This window comes from Hypomesus nipponensis, chromosome 23 (assembly GCF_054491055.1).
Source record: "Hypomesus nipponensis isolate SF chromosome 23, ASM5449105v1, whole genome shotgun sequence".
Taxonomy (NCBI): Eukaryota; Metazoa; Chordata; class Actinopteri; order Osmeriformes; family Osmeridae; genus Hypomesus; species Hypomesus nipponensis.
The window spans coordinates 10,944,905-10,965,827 of NC_140383.1; the positions used below are offsets into that span (position 1 = coordinate 10,944,905).

At 46.3% G+C, this 20,923-nt stretch overlaps 1 protein-coding gene across 1 annotated transcript; it reads right to left on the reverse strand.

Annotated features, from left to right (window-relative positions):
* Window positions 1-9,293: 9,293 nt before the first annotated feature.
* On the reverse strand, window positions 9,294-20,614 carry sik1 (salt-inducible kinase 1). The gene is made up of 14 exons (XM_084689273.1): window positions 20,326-20,614; window positions 19,549-19,747; window positions 19,275-19,391; window positions 16,310-16,373; window positions 15,833-15,994; window positions 15,053-15,177; window positions 14,758-14,881; window positions 14,347-14,567; window positions 13,807-13,956; window positions 13,589-13,699; window positions 13,139-13,364; window positions 12,784-13,035; window positions 12,475-12,667; window positions 9,294-12,362 (listed from the first exon to the last, which is right to left on the reverse strand). The coding sequence occupies exons 2-14, from the start codon at window positions 19,699-19,701 to the stop codon at window positions 11,867-11,869; spliced, it is 2,394 nt and encodes a 797-aa protein (XP_084545399.1). The 5' UTR covers window positions 19,702-19,747; window positions 20,326-20,614; the 3' UTR covers window positions 9,294-11,866.
* Between the last annotated feature and the right edge of the window lie 309 nt (window positions 20,615-20,923).

Genomic DNA, 20,923 nt, shown 5'->3' on the forward strand with positions numbered 1-20,923 from the left:
ACATCCGTACTGATCTGTTCTGTTCCTGGTTGTGCTAAGCCGCTCTTGTCTAAAGATGGGGAGTGTGAATCAGTCCGTGCTCTGTCAACGTCTCTGTAGACTGTACGTGTGGCGGACCGCAAGACTAAACACCCACACAACACTCAGTGATGATTACGTCCACAGTAGTGATTACAATGGATCTTGTTTTAAGTTTGTTTTGTTTTGACTTGGTCCAATTGAATTGGAGGATAAATTGTTTACTAAGCGCCTGGGCTAACGATCAAGGCAGCAGAACACACTGTCAAGTGAGAAAACGTTTCAACATTTCGTGTGAACACATAACACACTTGTTTAATGCTGAAGGACTTTGACATATTCCGATGTTCCTATGTAATTGTTTAGACTCATCTGGGATTGGATTCATTGCGAGGTGACAATGGATTCACAGTAAATTGGGTGTAAGTGTTTCAAATCCCACACAGTAAGCCATGGTCTATTGAAGAAATGGAATGTGCTGATCATTTAGTCTCTTCCTCTGACGTCATTGTCTTCGACTTCTTCCTCTCATTCTCCCTGTTCTTCCTCCATTTCGCACGCAATGGGAACACCCTGGAAGCCATAACCCATTAGAGTCCAGCACCCATGAACACTCACCACATCTCAAAAATGACACAAGAACACATCTCCCCAGTACATTTAACACTTAAAGGGGACAGACAAAGAAAAAACTTGAAGGCGTGAACAAGAAAGAGAGAAAAAAGAACAATAGATAAAGCGAGAGACATAAGGGGGGGGGGGGGGGTCGATAGAGATACATCGATAGAGAGAGCATCGAAAGGCAGGGAGAGTAAAAGAGCGAGCGAGAGAAAGAGCTAGAGAGAAAGAGTGGGGAACAAGCGCAGGCAGAGTGGAAGTGCCTTGTTCCTGGGAGGCTCTGTGGTCCTAATTGAGCCCTCTCAGGTGTCCAGACAGTGCACGCCATGACGGGGGACACTTGTCACCTTGCCCAACCTCGCCTGCGGTCACATCGCTGTGTGAGGCTCAGGCCATCTGCCTCTTGAGTGTCAGTATATACGCATCCATCCAACTCTCTCCATCCATCAAACCCTCCCTTCATCCATCTATGACTGAAGTTAATATCATTACATTGAGTCATTGAGCAGACGCTCTTATCCAGAGCGACTTACAGTAAGTACAGGGACATTCCCCCCCGAGGCAAGTAGGGTGAAGTGCCTTGCCCAAGGACACAACGTCATTTGGCACGGTGGGGAATCGATCCGGCAACCTTCTGATTGCAAGCCCGACTACTTTTATGAACGGTGTCTTTAGGACAATGGTTTTTGTATTGATTCGTTTGTTCGGTCATTTCATAATTTTTTCTTCATTAATCAGTCCATCCACCCACACATCCACTGACCCAGTGACCCCCCCATCACACATTTCCTGCCTCTGACGTCTTTGTCTGAGCTAATGCCTTTAACTGGGTGTGTATGCATGTATGTATGCGTATGTCTATATTGGCTGTGGTCAGTTTTTACATGTTACGTATGTGCTGCATTGTGTAAGCTCAAGGTCAGGTCGTTGCAACAGCTTTGTCCCTTCTCTTCCTGCCTCCAGCTCTGTAGCATCCACTGTGTCCATCCAAACACATGCATGTGCAAACACACACACAGAACACTGTAGAAAGGGTCCAGGAACATTTAAGTGTTTTGTCTCCCGTGGTTTTAGAGCAGAATGGAGCTACTGTGCGTGCGCAGGAAGGGAGCACGCCTGGGTTTAAATGTTCTACGTTTGCGTCATTCCCCTCCCATACAGATTAATCATAGACCTGACATCTCATGCAATCCAAGACCACCTCCTTCTCCCTCCCTGCACCTCCCTGCCCCTTTGCACCTCCCTTCCCCCCACACACACTGTTTTTCTTGAACCCTTGCACTTTTAGAAACGCTTCAGGAAGATTTGGAGTGAAAAAGAACTGAAAAAAGACTGGAGCAAAATAGACAGGAAATTAAAAAGTGGGGAGAGAGAGAGAGAGAGAGAGAGAGAGAGAGAGAGAGGAGGGAGGGAGGGAGGGAGGGAGGGAGAGAGAGAGAGAGAGGGAGAGAGAGAGAGAGAGAGAGAGAGAGAGAGAGAGAGAGAGGGAGGGAGGGAGGGAGGGAGGGAGGGAGGGAGGGAGGGAGGGAGGGAGAGAGGGAGAGAGGGAGAGAGAAAGAGAGGGAGAGAGAGAGAGAGAGAGAGAGAGAGAGAGAGAGAGGGAGAGAGGGAGAGAGAGAGAGAGAGAGAGAGAGAGAGAGAGAGAGAGAGAGAGAGAGAGAGAGAGAGAGAGAGAGAGAGAGAGAGAGAGAGAGAGAGAGAGAGGGAGAGAGAGAGATGAGCAGCTGTTCTATCATTTGCATGAACATTTGCGTCACCCACAGGCCCTCTGGGAGGACGAGAACAGTTTGGAACTAACCTCTGAACTTGACAGTCGGAGAGACATGGTGACTGTTTGTTTGGCAGACCTGTACACCTCTCCCCTTACCTCTCATCTGCCTGTCCGCTTGTTTGCCTGTCCACCTGTGTGCATTGCTGTGACTGTGTTCCTCTCTCTCTCTCTCTCTCTCTCTCTCTCTCTCTCTCTCTCTCTCTCTGTCTCTGTCTCTCACTCACTCTCTCTCTCTGTCTGTCTGTCTCTCGGTCTTATTCTTGTCACGTTGTCCCCTACGGGGGTTTACATGCTCGCCTCCCACATCTGTTTCTCTACATCTCTGTCTGGAATTCAAAGTCTGGCTGCTTCATCCTGTTTACTCGGCTGTTAGCCTGTAGCATTGCCCCCATTATTTGTGAAACTTGTGAACAAAATGTGTTTGGTGTGTTTGTTGCACATGTACGTACGTGTGTGTCACTGACTGCATGAACAATCCTGGCTGTTTGTTCTAAGGGACGGATGTAGACTGTGTTCATAAGTTCTTTTTAGTAGAACTTAGGAGTTTTAATTTATCATTCGTCTTGTTGTATTTTGTATTGATGTTCTTACTTTTTTTACAATCTTAACTGTAGCTCTTTGAGATTTGTTTCAAATATAAGTGCGTTACAAATAAAACATCGATTATTTTTATTGTTACAGTAGCCTCACAGAGATCCCTGACCCCCTTGACCCCAGCAACATGACCCGAACTAGGATTAAACAAGGTCAGATGACTAACGTTTCAAAAGGAGGAGTGCGCTCTTTCATCAGGTGTGCAGACAAGTGAATGATGTTTGCATGGGAATAATAGCTCCCTGGTATCTGTACAGACTGCCTGTCAAAGTAGGCTATGCTCATAAAAAAACTGGCAAACAAACCCATAGGAACAAACACGTGCACACAAACGCACACAAAGACACACACAGAGACACGCGTCTGTGGACGTTTGACGGGGATGTGCAGTGAAAGGCAGAGGTGGTGGATTAGAGAGTTTAGCTGCCGTGAGTCAGACTCTGTCTACAGAGGCTGCTCTCAGGGACAAGCCCTGCTCTGTGTGTGTGTGTGTGTGTGTGTGTGTGTTTGGTGTTATGAAACCTCGAGTTTGTGGCATCTGTTCTCTCCCCAGCACTGACTGGCCGAGGCTTCAATTCTCTTTCCCTGGGCTTTGAACTCCATAGGTTTCCAACACACTGTAATAGTTACAGTAAACAGGACAATACAGGAGTAAACCTAGACATATTGGAATTGTTAAGTGGTAATTATTGTCTGTTAGTTGTCTGTTGGCTGTCTACTCTCCAGATATAGACATAGTTCAGCTAGTTGAAAGACAGCTGGGTCAGTGTATGCTGTGTCTAGTATTACAGAGGTGTGTCTATCGCCAAGGTTACAGCAGTTTCGTCAGAACAACCATTGACCGTCACTGCCCCTGTGGTTAGGCTGTTGGTAACTTTGTAGGTATACGGTTGTGTATTATGTAACTCTCTCTTATTCTCTTCCTAGGTTATCAGGGGATCAGATGTCTATCAGTCACCAGATTATCAAGTTTCCACAGAACCCTTTGTGTGTGTGTGTGTGTGTGTGGGGGGGGGGGGGGAGGGGGGGGGTGAGTGTGTGGTTGGGCCTCAGACCTACTTCCTTCTCCTCCCCTCCCCCCTTCTTTATCTCCTGTACCGGGCCAACTCAGCAGTAGGCAATGCCCCTTGGAAGCATGGTAAGCCATGGGATGTGTGTATTGCTTATGGATGAGTGTGAGGAAAAAGACAGAAACAGTGTGTGTGGGTGTGTAGTGACAGTAAGTGGATAGTGTCGTTCAACCAAGTGTTCTGTCATTTGGGGAGCTCCCAACCTGTCCACCTACTTAGCTCTTTGACGTCCAAAATCCAACCGCACCATCACGTCACCACCCAGTCCTCCAATGGAGGACTGAGTGTGGATGTGTGTGTACGTGAGATGCAACACCGGCTTTTAGGTAGGCGGGATATGGCCGAACCCTAAAAACATTTGTATGTGACAGTGGATGATGTCACTACATTCAGCAGGTACACCAGCGGCTGAATGTCCGTAGGGCCAGAGACGACACCCCTACCAACCCTCCTGCTTTCCCACCAATCAGACGCTCCGGTGCCCCCACCCTTGCCCCCCATAAATGACCTAATTGCTTGTCTTCTCCAGCTGCTTGTGCAAATAGAGACTATCCTCTTAAGACTATTGACCTCGTCGGTTTGTTGACGGACACACAAAAGTCAACCATGCCTGAATTAACTTGTCTACAACCAACTGAAAAACTAAAGCACAAAAGTAAGATGGTGAGAGAGAGAGAGAGAGAGAGAGAGAGAGAGAGAGAGAGAGAGAGAGAGAGAGAGAGAGAGGGAAAGGGTTCCAGTGGATGTAAAGAGATCTAGGGAAAGCAGTGTAGAGAAATGGTTGTGGACATAGCTGCCAAAGCATGAAAGGGAAAAAAATAGATGAAAATGACTGTGAGGGACTTAAACATTTACTACCTTTGATCCAACTGGTGGGAATTACCTTGGAATTCTGAGTCTAGGTCAGTCATTACAATCTTACTTTCAGCTCCTGTATTGATACAGAAAACTAAGCTTTCCAAGAATATTTGCTCAAAAGTAGGAAGAAATCGACCCCACTAGTGAGGCTCTCCACGCCCTTCCCCCCTCTCCTATCCCTTCTTTGTAAAGCTAATATTCACTGAGCAAATAGAGAGGAGATAATGTACTTGACATCATGCGTCATAGCTATTCTCACATCTCTTCTACAGGGATAAATCATCACCAGTGTCTCTCCCCACTTCTCTCTCTCTCTCTCTCTCTCTCTGTCTCTCACACACACACACACGCACGCACGCACGCACGCAAGCAAGCACATACAATGGCGAGAATAGGAAGCAACGCCTGTTCCGTGTGCCTGTGTGTAGAAGTTTGAGCACTAATTGACGATGATGGGGCTATTAGTCAGCACGCGAAGATTGTACTTCTCCCTCATCGATAGTCCGATAAGGCGTAGACTATGTCCAACTCTTGATTGCTAGAAAGACTAGTGCTAGTAGCTCAAAAATATGTTTAACTGTAATTTGGGAATCATAAGGAAACCTAATGTTTACAGTTGCAAGCTAGCTGAAAAACAGCGACAGTGACGACACTACTGAGTTCTGAGATGTTCAACAATTAGTGTCTCAGCGGCCACAAAAAAGACGGGTGCACCCATATTTCTCAAAAAGGCTGCGTAGGGACTCTTCAAAAAGACAGTCGAACTCAGAAAAAAACGCTGTGTATGCTATAAATACGACGACATTAGCCTACGTTGATCCAGATCGGGTTTGTTTTTCCCCTCACACATTAATAAGGCCAACCGGGTCACTTTTCTCAGTCAAAACTCATACATTTAGGAGACTGCGGTGATGTAAATAAACCATGTCTCGTGATCAAAACGACCATTTTGGTGTGTTAGTCCCCAGTATTAAGTGTAACGGAAGTGTAACCGCAGCTAACTAGTCGTCGACGTAACCAACAGGGCCTCTGACAATGACGCAGACCGGTTGCTCTGCTCGCTCCTCACGCCACACCATCCAAGTTTCCATTCAGACGTCCTGGAGCATGTTAGAGACCGTTACAGAAGCGTGTTACTCTGAAGAGCTAACGGAGATCACCAATAATATCAGCTAGCCAACTTTTGAAATTTTGTGAGGAAAATAAAAGTTACACTGTGACAATAGTTTCTTAAACATAAAAGGGTTCCTTTGTTGTAGGATCGTTCACCAGCACCATTTTGCATTTTTGCAAAATGAATTGAGATACTGTGCATATGTAGACATCAGATTGTGTACAACAGTTTTACCTCCAAAGGTTAGGTTTATTTGGGAGCTCGTGGCTTTGCAGCTGAGAATCTCAGTACTAAACTGTACCAACTGGGTCGACACAGCGCGATTGGGACACACACTCGGGTCATAGACGCGCACATACACAACCACACAGACAAGCAGTTGACCGGAATCTTATGTGATTTTTCTATAGCAATTTTGGATTCATGGAATATTGCTATCATGTTAGCAATGATTTATTTGAAAAGATTTAGTTTTGAAGTAAGCTTTTAGAACCTAAACAGTAAGATGAATAGAGACAGGCTGAAAATAGTGAGAGATTAAAAGGATGAAAAACAAGCAGCGATAGAAAAGAGAAAGAGAGAGAGAGCTAATTCTGCATAGGCCTACAGCTGCTTAGTGAACTTGGTGTATGAGACCTGTAATGGAATGCTCACGCAGATGCCAGAACCCCCTGTACAATATTAACAGAGCCCAATGTGCGTCATAGCACTCACAGATGACCCAGTGAGTGTGTGTGTGTGTGAGGAGGACACTCTTTTGCTTTCTTTCTTTCTGTGTCTCTCTTGCCTCTCACGCTGTCACTCTCTCTCTCTCTCTCTCTCTCTCTCTCTCTCTCTCTCTCTCTCTCTCTCTCTCTCTCTCTCACTGGATTAGTCAGTTGAACATTGTTTGCCTCCTGCAATCTTTCCAATCCTCTGGTATTCACACAAACTTTGACCTGATTAGGAGTAACAACTCATTATTCCTTTTTCTGTGGGTTTCTCACACACGCAATCGGAAATCTTAGTTTATCTCAACATGGGGGATGTGTAATGTTCTATTGATTTGGATTTCTTTGCATTTCACTGGGAAACTGGACAAATCTATCTTACCTATTTCCCCCATCTGCCATCCCTGTGAGAACAGAGTTACTTATTCAGAGCACTCTGAATGTTTTATGATAGGTTGTGTCTGGAATCTAGTTTGAAAACGTATTTTGGGGAAGAGGACAGGTCCATCTAAGTGCTATTCACACTGAAATGCGCAGACGTGAGGTCCTATATCCCCGAGGCTTTTGCAGCAGGGTTCATCTGACCTTCTGCCAGGGATTCTAGGGACTTTCCAGATATTGCTCTCTCATTACATTCTTTGTTTAACTCTTGACTGTGTCTCTCTCTTAAACTGACTTCTGAGGTTCCCCTTTCTCCCTCCTACTCTTTATGAACTTGTCTGACTTCTTTTATGTGTTTATTTGATCTGAGTTGGGCTGTGTCTATCCTGACTCATCCTATCTGCACTGGTTGACCTGGACAGAATGATCACAGCTCAGCTTACACACGAGACACACCGTGTTCCCACAAAAACGACAAACAGATCTCACATCCAACTCTCTTAGACACAGAGGGTATATCACACATGTACATGCAAATACACATACACACACACACATACCTACACGCACACACACAGACACACACACACACAAACAGTGTTTTGGGGATAGTTTGGTACAGAGAATTCAGAGCATGGTTGTGTGTACAGCTGGCTAGAGCTTGTGATTAATGTGTTTGTGACAGCCGTAACTCTACTGCATAGTATTGCTCGGTCTTTCTGTCTATCTTCTTACCATTCCCTTACTTACCTCTCTCTTTGTCTCTCGCTATCAGAACTCAGGCTAGACCAAAATGCAGACCAAATCGCAGAACCAAGTTAGCGAGTCTTAGATTTATTTGAGGAACAAAAGGACAAGCAGGCTCGACGTCAAGGCAGGCAGAAGGTTCTCTCATAAGACGAGACAAACTGGCAATATACAAGCAAAAAGTACAGGGTTAAATGCACCGTGGTTAATGAGGAAGATGGGAGACAGACAAGTGTAATCAGGCTGTGACACTCTCCATTGCTTTCTTTTTCAGTTGGGGAGAATTTGGCGCACTAGGCCCGATTTATCACCAGCAACCCCCCCCCGCGCGGTTGGCGCCCTTTGCTGGTGGTGCGGGAGGGTTAATTAATGGATGCACTTCGAAAAATGCCGCCCCTCTCGTCATGCCTATGTCGCCTATAGGAAGGTCCGGCCCTGAATACAAGGAACATTATCCTGGGGCCTGTTCCATAAAGCTAGTTTACCAAAGAAGACTGGCTTAGGTCTGGGAAAGCTCCACTAAACTACATATAAAAGGTTTTCTCATTTTATTATTTAAATAGTTAAAGCAAACATGTTCGTTTTCGTGACTATACCAAAGTAAAGAACACATGCATCTAAACACACATGCATCAGTGCTAGTCATTTTATAAAGGATTTGTTTAAAGTCTTTTCACCAGCCAGAACTATAGAGTGAATATATAAGTGAAGTTTGTAATGAATCATAGGGTGTTGTAGTGAGGGTAGACGAGGGCATGGAGCTGCTATTGTGTCTCCATTCATTCCAAACTTTCATCCCCGTCATCGATATAACCCCTGTCCTAACCCCTCCCTCTCTCAATCCCTCCCTCTCTCCATCATGACTAATACACTTTAGGGTCACTAGGTTTATCACGTCATCAAATTGCGTCATAGCGTCATCTTAGCAGGCAGCAGTCATCCCCATGCATCAGCAGCAGGTGTGGTGGGACAGTCATATTTTGGTCCTCTCCAATCAACCCAGACCCAGATCAAGGGACTAACAAAAGAATATTCTTGATTAGAAGCTCTTTGTTGGGCAAAGCCCGTTTCACGTTTAGCGTGGTTCTTGGTTTTCCCTGCCCTTGTGTTTCTCTGCCTGATTGCCTACACCTGCATCTTGTTAGGTTGTTTCAGTTTGCTCGTTAGTATGATTCCTTTCACCTGTGTCTTGTTTTTGGTTTTGTATTTAATTGCCTGTTTTGTGCTCGCTCCTTGTTGGAATGTGAGTGTCCCTGCTGTGTTCTTGTTTACCAAATAAAGTCCTTGCTATTGAATCCTGTTTCCTCTGCATCCTCTCCACCCCCCACCCACTCATCCCTGACAGCTGTCATCCCTCTCTACGAACATAAATCATGTCATTGTCTCTGAATGGACTCAAGGGATGCAAAAAGTTTGAGAAGTGAATTTTATTCAAATAAATAGCCACATAAATAAACCTTTTCTCCGTACTTAACATTCATACAAACACACATATAGTCAAGTAGCAAATCAGAAGAACATAGTATTTACTATTATCCAAAAATGTTTACTAGGACATCCTCGATAACTTTGTTAGTGTTTCAATAGTTCACTAGTTCAGTCTGATGACCTCGGAAAATTTGAACCCACCAAGTAAACAAATCTCAAACATAGCAAAATAAAGTGCAACACTTGCTCTTTTCTCAATACAGCAAGTTCAACCTAAGTGAAAAAAATGCTTAGTGAGTCTGTTCTCTTTATGTGATGACCAATGGATAATATCCAGAGCCTCATTCTAATCTAAGTTTGTTCAGATAAAGGCACAAGCATTGGTGGTGCAAATGCAATCAAATCAAACAAAAACAAAAACAACTGTTTGAAACACTGCTCATTTCAAGAAACAAATCATAAAAAAAAAAATCATTTTACACTAGGCATTCCCAAACATTTTCCCTCGTTCCAGCATGTTGTTCATAGAGAGACCACTTCACAGATATGCAAGAGTTTAACTAAGTACTGGTGCACAGCCATCATCATACAGGACACACAGCTGAATATATTGTCTTGAAATATCGACCCAACACACATATGATGGCAAACATCCAGCTATTGCTACCATTCTACCAATTGATTTCAAGAAAAGTCACATTTCAGCTAAAATAGTATTGCTACAAGTTGTTGTTTTCTTATATTCTTAAATTCATTTCTTTATATAGAAAAATACAAAAACAACATATAGGCTAAAGCCGTGGTCTAGGAGCCCAACCTACCATCAGTTGACTCAGCAGACAGCAGTAGCGTTAGCTATTAGCATTAGCATCTGGTGGCAGAAGTAGAATCTCAAAGTAGAATCTCTCAGCAGGAGCAGAGAAGACAAAAGTGACAAGTGTTTATAGCTAGCAAGCTACGCTGAGCCCAAAGGAGCTCAGAGAGAGAAGCCTTAGCATGTCTTTCTCTGATCTGTGTCGGATTCTTCTTCTGCTATTACTACATGGAAACCACTCAGGACACAAAGGCAATTGTTTTGTTATGAGAAACAACATATTTTCTCTCTAATACAAATTCATATTCATGTATTCTTGTTGAATAAAAACATAGATCTACTGTAGTACCTGCAATACTTTGCCAACACCTCTCCCTCTGAAGATATCAAACCATTGTACATTTAAACAGAAATGAACTAAAAAAAGAAAGAAAAGAAAACTACAAAACATGACCATACAGGTGTACGAGCCTGGCTTCTCTACCTTTCTCCTTTCCTCTGCATTTCAACGTGAAATATTGCACTAGTCCCACAGTCTTTGTTCTGTGCACATGAAAGCATTAGATCACATATTCATAAACTGTATTATGCAAAAAGAGAGACGTATTACACTTGTGGATTGTAGAGGAAGAAGTAATGCTTATATATGGACAATGTTTGCAAATGTTCCACATTTTCAGACATGAACTTGAGGAGGTAGAAATAAAACAGAAGCATTGAAAGCTTTGGTGATCTCCAACTGAAGGTCGGTTTCTGCGGTGAGAGTCATTGACGATGGGTTCGAGCCTACGAAAATGTCAGGCGCCAACGGGCGCACGCACAAACGCACAGAGTTGCTTGGACATGGCTGTACCTATGCTGTGCTTAAGTCGACTACGTTTCGTTCTTCAGTGTCCGCAGATAAAGATCAAGCAGCGGGACGTGAGCTACATTCTAACACATCACAGTTTGTCAAATCACAATCATGTACACTCACTGAAGGTTGGAAGCTTCGGATACTGCATGTTCAAAAGTCTGCTACAATGTCATATAACAAAGTCAAATCAAATAAATAATGTGGAAACGCTATTGGACCAACAAAAAAAAGACAACTTTGGTTTCTCTGACAGAGTGAATCGTCAAAATCATCGTTGGGAAATGTGCAGACATGGAAATCCGTTAAAGTGACGTAAAAAGTCACATTGAAGATCCTCTCATCTCTAAATTGATTGAGAAAACAAAATTGTGAATGAAACACGATCTAGTCATGGACTGGCAGGTGAATACCAGTTTTTCAAGTGAATTTGTCCCTCCTCCTTGTAGCATGAGAGTGGAAGGAGGCTTTTCTCTGGGCAGTGAGGGGCACAGGGACCCCAAAGTCCATTATTGCTTCTCTCGGGGAGGGTGGGATCTGAAAAGGATCCTAGGCCTTGTCCAGGGTTTGGTTATTGCTTATTCTTCAGCTTAGATGCGCACACAAAAGCCTCACAGGTGGACACACGACAGTTTGGATGTTGTTCAACACACCGTTTGTTTGGAGTCTCCTGTATTTGTCTCTGGCATGTTTCTTCACCTGTCCGTTCAGTGCTCAGGTTGACAGAGGGGCTCCTCTCTGTTCAGACCAGAGAGCACTCTACCAGTGACCGGGTAATCAGACTCAATTGTTCTGCTAAAATGTTCCAAACTCACCCTGCTTGTCAGTGGTGAATTCACACTCATGTTTTTGAGTATGGAGGAGGAGAGCTAGAACCATTTTCCACACCATTATTTCACCATCACACAGCTGCTGATTTGCTGTTTGTCACCCCGCCCCAGCTCCTGCATCTCATTCTCTGGGCTACTCATTGACCCCAGGTTCCACACACCTGGCCCGGTCATGAAGGGGACCTGGGCCTGGACTGGGACCTGGTGCTGGGGGTGAAGATGAGGCCGCTGGCTGATGTGCAGACGGGCCTCCAGGAGGCATGCGGCCGAAGCCACAGGAGAGAGGGAGGGGGAGCAGGGGGAGGAGGAGACCCCCAGTGGGGTCTGCCAGAGGGTGTGATGGAATGCCATGGTGTTCTGAGAGGGGGTCAGAGGGCTGGGGGAAGGTTCTCCCTGCAGGAGGGAGGAGATGGGGGTGTCAAACAGGGTGGAGGGGGTGAAAATGGAGGTTGGGGGAGGGGAGGCAGGTTGCTGCTGGGGCAGGAAGATCAGGGGGTTCTGGGTAGGCCCAGTGTTAACGGGCTGAGGTTGAGGCTGATGCTGGATCTGCAACATCCTGGAGAGAGAGACAGAGTACAACTGTTACTACAGAGACAACTGGTCTGTGTGTTTGTGCGCGTGCATGTGCGTGTGTTTGTGTGTGTGCTTGTGTGTGTGTGAATGTGTACCTTTGCTGGTGCAGCACTTCCTCCAGCATGCTACGGCGCTCGCTAAGGGCTGGGCCCAGGGACCCCCGGCTGCCACGGTTACAGACGGTCGGAGGGCAAACCTGCCGCGCCAACCCCTTAATCTTGTTCAGTCCCAGAAACCCTTTGGTGCGGGTGTTCTTTCCTCTCAGCTGTTGGCGGAGGGCTTTAAGGCCTGGAGGGCAAAGGTTGTGTGCATTAGCTACACATGTTTATATATAGAGAGAGAGCAAACGGCACAAGAGAGATCGACTGAACATCTGTGTCATCCTAGACATGAGGGTGGCCTACCTTGCGTGAGCGAGGTGTCAGAGGCCCTGCGTCCTTCCTGAAAGTTGGCTGCGGGCAGGGAGCCCTGGGTCTTGGGCAGAAGGTGTGAGGAGAGGGTCAGGAAGGCCCCAGAGGGCGCGAAGGGACCAGGGGTCCTTGCGGACCCCAGAAAGGCCGACAGGCCCCTGGGAGGGACCAACGGGGCGGGGCCGAGCGAGGAGGACTCCAGACAGCCGTCGGAGGAGGCACCCTCTGAGGGGCTGACTTTGACGCCTGGCGAGGAAGAGGAGGGAGAAGGTTAACATGGGCGTGTGCCCCGCGTGTGGCCGTGTGGCCCGCCCGTGGGCGCGTGCGCGTGCCTTTCCGTTGTACTCACAAGGGGGGTGGCACTGGTGAATGTGGGCGGAGACCTCCGCCAGCGTGTGTCTGCGGGGGGCGGTGGTCGGGGGGAGGGGAGGGGTGGCGCTGTGCGTGGCTTCCTCCTCCTCCAGGTCTGTCGGACGAACCTCCTCGCTGATGCTGGTCTCCAGCAGGCTGTTGGGGGAGATGGAGCGACTCCAGAGCAGCCGGTTCAGACTGGCCTCCACAGGGAACACCACGCGCTGGAAACAGGGGGAGGAGCGCTACACATTAGCCGCTGACAGATAGGAGACAGATAGAGGAGTGCCAACGGTTATAAAGCTAACTATTTCCTGTAATAGTTACAGTGTGTGCAAGCATAGTTCTATGTAGCTTCTATCAAGCTAACTGCTGGCATATCTACCCGTAATACGCGTACACAACAAGCGACATATCTGTGGACGGATGGTTCCGTTTTTTTGCTCACCTGGAAGAGAGCACCCTGGTCACAATCCATCTCTGCGTGAACTGGAGGAGTGCTCTTGGCTGGGAGAGGAAACCCTGTGGTTCTGAAGCTGTCAGAGGATTCCATAATGACCTGAAAGAGACAACAAAGGGGGCAGACATAAGAACAGATGCAAGACAGCCAGGCAAAAGAGCTCCAGGTGCAGGGGCATGGGCATCCAAGCCAGCCATAGCTCTCACCTCTGGGGTGGTGGAGTCAGACGTGCTCCTGGGTCTCTGGCCCCAGGTTCCACACTGTCTGCTGAGCTGCTGGGCCCGATGCTCCCTGACTCTCTCCAGTAGAAGGTAGTAGATGGCTGAGAAGTGGTTGTAGCTGCTGCTCTGAAGAGACTGGATAGCGGAAGGACAGAACAAAAGCAAGGGGCGGTTCGTTGAGATGACTTGACACACACCAACACACAAACAAGGGTCTGTATCCTGTTCTCGGGCTAAGCTCCTTAGAGGCTGCCATTGCGGCTCCACGCTCAGGGTGTCAGCTTTCAAAAGCAGATGCTAGTTATCCCTTTAATTCTTCTACACAACAGGCGGTAAGCCACCTGACACAGATGGGTTTATCTGTGGCGGCATAGAGATAGTATATCTTCTGACTACACACACACACACACTGCATTTGCCCAGCATTTCCCCACCGGCGCATATGATCAACAGCACATCAATCCAACCTCCCACTTTCCTCCAACCCTCCTTCCCCTCTGTCCCTCCATCCCTTCCTCCCCTCACCTCAATGGTCCTCTGACGGTCAATGCCCAGCGTGTTCATGATGCTGAGGACTGGCTGGCTGTAGTCGCCCAGATTGGAGTTGTAGTCGGTCAGGCTAAGGCTGACGGTGTGCTGGGGAGCTGCGGGGTCCGCCAGCATCCAGCGGTGCTGCTTGATCTGGGCCATGCTGATTCTCTTGGCTGGGTCCACAGCCAGCATCTTCCGGATCAGGTTCTCACAGTCTGGATGGGGAGGAGAGGAGACTTCAGATCAACCATTTGACATGAGTTCCGTGACAATAAGAGTTTTAGCAGAATAAGCCCTGAAGTAGACGATGTTTCCGTTATTTGCCATCCTGTGTTATTTGCCAATCCGGGTTAGCTAGCTGTTGAGGTTCATTGATAGTAGGTTGCCTTGGCGATGCCAACCTACCTTGGGACATATAGAAGGGGATTCTGAAGCGTCCTTCCGTGACCCTCTGTCTGAGGGCTGGCAAGCTGGACCCGTCAAAGGGCAGGGTCCCACACACCAGAACGTAGAGAACTACACCCAGGCTCTGCACAGGACCAGGAAAAACACACAGAGCAGGAGAACGTTTAGATGTTTGCCCATTTGAAGTTTCCCCAAAATCATTTTGTTGACGTGAATCTATTTTGTAATCGGTTTCTTTTGTGGGCATTTCTTATTGGGATGTTGTTCTCTACAGCGTGATGTGACGTCCACTTACCCAGATGTCGAGTTGAGGACCCTCATACTCCTTGCCCTCAAACACCTCTGGGGCAGCATAGGGGGGACTTCCACAGTATGTAGACAGGGGCTCGCCAGCATTGTAGAAATTCCCAAATCCAAAGTCTAGAGGGGAAAGAGGTGAAGGAGGGAGGGGGAGGAGAGGGGGATAAGGAGTTGGCTCGTTAACGTAACTCATGATTGTTTGCTTGAAACTTCCACTGAACCATGACTGCTGCTCCAGCCAGGAGAATCAAGGTTCTGTTCAACAGGGCGTGCTAGTGATGTAATCCTCTCCAAAGGAATGTAAGAAAAAGGATCATATCGAAGCTGTAATAAACCTGAGCTTCAACAACAACAACTTTACTGCTAGGAGACAGCTTTAAGATTTTGATGTTTTTGGTTTGTCACGTTGCCAGGCATTTCTGTGTCTGTTTTCATGTGTGTGTCAGTGTGTGTGTGTCAGTGTGTGTGTCTGTGAGGGTTTCCTATTGATGTGGGCAAACGTCCTCTCTGAGACACACTATCTCACCTTGCCCAATGTTCATGTTCATTGCACTATATCACTGTATTAGTAGGAACTTTGTAAATAACAGCTATTCATCTACTTTTTAGGATGGATGTTATGCTTAAAAAGATACAGGTACAAGTGCTATTGGTGAAAACATTTCTTCATGGTTTACTAAGACAGTAATATCTGACACCGCTTCCATGTTCTCTATGTATGTAGGTTTAGTACTGTACACCTCTCCGTCTTCAGTCAAGTCCAGGTTGTACGTACCGGCCAGCTTAATGTTCATATTGGCATCCAGCAGTAGATTCTCAGTCTTCAGGTCTCTGTGAACTATGTGGTGTCGGTGGCAATAATCGACCGCCGTCAGGATCTGCCAAAACTTCCTCCTGGCCTCATCCTCACTCATACGGCCATTAGAGGTTAGGTAGTCTAAGAGAGAGAAAGAGAGAGAGAGGAACACAGGAGGGAGAGAATAGAAAAAATCAAGTTAGGTTTAGATATTCACAGAAACTACAATGGGATGGTGCGGTGTGTGTGTGTGTGTGAGGCGTAGGGGGGGGGGGGATTAATAGATCAGGTGTCAGGGAGAACAGAGTGATGGTTTGCGTCAGAGGAGGATAATATTCCTGTCTGCTATAAATCCCAGGTGACAGACAGATTAAATATCGCTGTGACCCTTTTATTACATAAAACAAACAGCGTCACAACGCACTTTGCTACAAAGGAGGTGAACATGAAACTCACCAAACATCTCTCCATTTTTGGCGTACTCTGTGACAATGTACAGCATGTCTTTTGTCTCCATGACCTGTCGGACACACAGAAAAGAAACAGGAGTTGGTTAGAAGAGAAGTGGGGCAGAAGTAGCCTGTGACGACGACAGGAGATTTGACTTTCCACTGAGAGACCTGGTTAAGTGGTGGAGCAGAGACAAAATTTGGCACTAGCCACCTCTCTCTATAGCTCTCTCTCCTTTCTCTCTTTCTCTCTTTCTCTCTTTCTTTCCCTCTTCTGAGTACACATCCCACAGTAACTGCTATCTCTCTCACACTAAAAACACACACACAGATATGCAAATACACAAGCAGTGACTTTCCATGATATATCCAGTTGCATAAGAAAGCTGACAGGCACTTCCTGCATGGTCATTATTTATAGAATATGAACACATCCACACACATATCCAAATGTCTAAATCCCAGCATTAACCAGTGTTTCTAACCAGACAAAGCCTGTAACCACACACATTTTTCATTTTTTGTGAGGGGAACCCATGGGACCTCATCTTTACAAGATTTTACATATAATTACACACACACACACACACACACACACACAGTACACACACAGCACACACACAGCACACACAACCTGAGGTGTGTGTATCAAAAACGCTATGAGCAGAATCAGTCATAAACCACCGCCACCGACAAAGCAAGGGAAAAAAACGTATATCCCCATCCTGGAACAGTGGAAACCTTCCCACACACAAAGGGCCTTAGGGGACCCATGGTGTTATACAACACATTAAAAAAAAACGGTTTGGGAAACAAACTGTAATCAATGAAACTCTTGTTTTTGCAAGCCTGCCTGTCATGACGAGAACTGCGCGTCAGAGGAATGATGTTATTGCATTACCAGAAGCCCTGCCTTTCTGACCTTCACTGTAGCACCTCTATTCTTTCTAAAGTGAACTGGAACGGGTCTCGTAAACAGACAAACATGGGGAAAGGAAGACTGACAGACAGACAGACAGACCGACCGACAGACAGGAAGAAAGGCCAATAGACTGAGAAAGAGGTGTGGATGTTGAGAGAGCGTCGGAGAGCACTTCAGGGAAGTACACAAGGCAGTCTTTATCTGGGAGATGGAGGCTGCTCTCTCAGCCTGGAGGTGAGGCTGACGTCAGGAGAGGCCCTAACACCCCGAAAGGGAGATAAAAAAGAAGAGAGGGAGAGAGATCGAGGGAGGTGTGAGACTGATAGTGGCTTGGGAATGAGTGTGGAGGACAGCGAAAGTGAGAGGAACAAACAGCATAGAGAGGCAGTTGTTCATGGGGACAGAAAGAAAGAGAGGTGGGGTGGCTGACGTAAATGTGATGCTCACCAGAGCTCCAAAGTGACATACTGTTCACCGAGGGCCAGTGAGCAAACGGAACGGAAAGAGCTTTTCATCACAAGGGTCAGGGGTCAATGACTGTTATCCCTCTTTCCTGTACTCCAGCAAACTTCCTGTCCTACAGGAACCGGGCTAACGGGACAGAGACGACTGGGGAAACAGGGAGGACAGAGCCTGCAGATCACAAGGCTGCTGTTGCAGGCGGGTGGGGGTGGGGGTGTGGGTGAGGGATGGGGGAAAGGAGTCCCTAAGGCGAAGGAAAAAACCTGCTCATCCCTTCGTCAAATGGGTCCCACCTGACTGGCCTCACCTCACACAGCCCAAGGACAAGGGGGAAAGATTCAAGGATAGGCTGTGTGTCTGTGTGTGTTTTCGAGAATGCAACAATGCGACAGAGCGGTACGGTCATGACCTCACTTTAACCACCTCTCAGTATTTTACCAGTGATAAATATCACTTATTCAATTAAAGCTACTCTTTCAGCGGCGAAATTGAATGCAAAGATTCTGTTTACAGACATACAGTACGCGTATGTCTTTTTTATGTGTGTGTGTGTGTGCATCAGTGTTTTAACGTGACATTATCAGCATCTGTGCCACAGTGCCAGGCAAGCATACGTATGTGTGTGTGTTTGTGTGCGTCTGTGTGTGTGTGTTTAGTGTGTGCGTGTGTTTGTGTGTTTGTTTGTGTGTGTGTGTCTAAGGTAAAAAGCGGATTGCTGCTCCTAAATCTTGTGTGTGATTAGCTACTCGAGCCACGCTTGGCAGTCTGACCTCCACGTGAGGGAGAGACACATTTCACTAACGCTAACTGATCCTGACAGTCAGACATGTGAATCCCTAAGACCATTCCCTGCCCTCCTCCCCCTGATCAGCCAGCCCACTCTCGCTGCCCATCACACTTGCTATCTCGCTCTGCGACTCGTTATTCCGTCGTTCTTTTACATCTCTTCATAAACATGATCACTAACACATGCAGATGCATTGTGTTCTTGCATGTACTCCCATTCCACTGGTGCCCACACACACACACACACAAACAAACACACACACTCACTCACTTACACACACACAAGCACACACATGCAAGCGGGCATGCACATATGCTAACGGAGAAGGTCAAAGGGGATTGAGCTAATACTCTTGTGCGGAATATATGTTTGCAATGTGTTTCTGGGAGTGATCACTTCAGTCAAGTAGATAACACACCAGTAAGATAAGAATACACCCCAACCCTCACACCAACAGAAGGAACAAGAGATGCACCTGTGCAATCACAGTGCTGTGATATTGAAAAGAACAAAGCACCAAAATATCCACCCTCGGGCGTGTCCTCTCCTCGTCTATCTCTCTATCTTTCTGTCTTTCTATCTCTCCGTCTTTCTGTCTTTCTATCTCTCTATCTTTCTATCACTACCCCGATTCTGCTCAGCTCCAGTGTCTCAGCAAACACATAGCAACACACCACAGCCAACTGCTCTCGTGTAGAATATCAGGCAGTGCCAGTCACACCTAAAATAACACACTCGCATACGAGCACACACACTTCCTTGGTCAAATGTAGAACAGCAACATGAGGACACGGCACACACCTGGTACAGTTTGATGATGTGTGGGTGGTTGAGCAGCTTCATGATCTGAACTTCTCGGTAGATCTTTTCCAGGTTGGAGGGATTCAGTCTGGTCTTGTCTATGATCTTAATAGCCACCTGCAAGCACATAATAAACTCCTCAGTAAACGATGTGTGTATATATTTCAATTTAATTGCGTTTTATATATAATAATATAATATTCACAAAATGTAAAATTATGAATAGCTATGGATTTGGATTTCATTGATAGAGATAAAGATTATAATAAAATACCTGTGTCTTGGTGACTTTGTGCCTCGCCAGTTTCACCACAGCGAAGTTTCCTTTCCCTAGCGTACGGATGATCTCATAGAAGCCGACCTGGAGAGGCCTTCCCTGGGCAGGGCTGGTCTGAGGAGCCGGGCAGCTCTCCGTCATGATCACCATGGCGCACACTTTGGTTGGCCTTGTATAGTCCAGAGAGCAGTTAATTCTGCAATATAAAATAAATATAGTGTGAGGCAATTGTCTGACATTATAATGAATTCCATTTGTCGTATCTGATATGGGCACATGTTTGTATTCGTGTGTTTTATTGTGCGGATTGCCTTGACATGCAAATAGCAAACCAAGTAAATATACTAAACAATGATGATAGTAAATTAACGCAAAATAAGCATTTACAACACAGTTTACAACACGGTGGAGAAGAGAAACCTTGCAATGCAACATGTATGCTATGCGAAGCACGCTTTTTCAGCGGTAAGGCACGACTAAACATCCAAGGTTAATGTATTATATTGTTGACACGGAATTATTTGCGAAATACCCTTGTGTTTTAAATAATTGGGAAGTAGTTTTTTGTGTAAGGGCAGACAAAATTGACAAAACCATAAATCATATAATTACCAAGGGCTTAAAAGTGAAAGTTAGGTAGGTTAGTCAACGCATGAAAATTCGACTAAATTGTGAATTTAAATAAATAGATAGGGAAAAATACTGTGTGCCACAAGATTAAAATTCAAATATAATTGCAAGCCACCATTTCGAAGGACAGTTAGAGTTTCTTACCTTACTGAACGAATGCAAACCACCTCCTTTGGCAGCTCAATGTATTTCAAAAGCAATACAAGTCATTCCATACACATATTGTATTTGCTGCAGCACTAATAGAAGAAACGTTAACGAAAAAAAGTTTTTTGTATGCTCTTTTATATACATAAATCTACACTTGTACAGTGAGTGCGAGCCGTATGAACAAGAACTATTTACAGTGTGACAGCGGGTCACATTAGCGGCTGCCGCACCAGTCTGCTGCGCGCTCCTCTGGAATGCAGAGGGCTAGAGTGCTAAGAGGGGAACTCCTCCTCTCGCACTGCCATAACAAATTGATACCTACCTCATTTACGTCACACGCGCGTCAGAGCTTCGAGCGGGCCGCAAGGCCGGGCTCGAGCGCAAGGCACAAGTTGCTGGGCAACGGTGCAGCTCAGAGAGCGGTGACGTAAGTGCTGATGGAGGGTTGCTTAGAGATGGGGATGGTGACGTCAGTCCTAGAGATGTGTCACCACGTGATGTTTCCTCACAAGCTGTTGTAGCGGAACTCGGCTCCTAGACGCACTGCCTGTGCCGCTCTGGGTATTTCAGTCGCTAAGACATGCTCGACTTT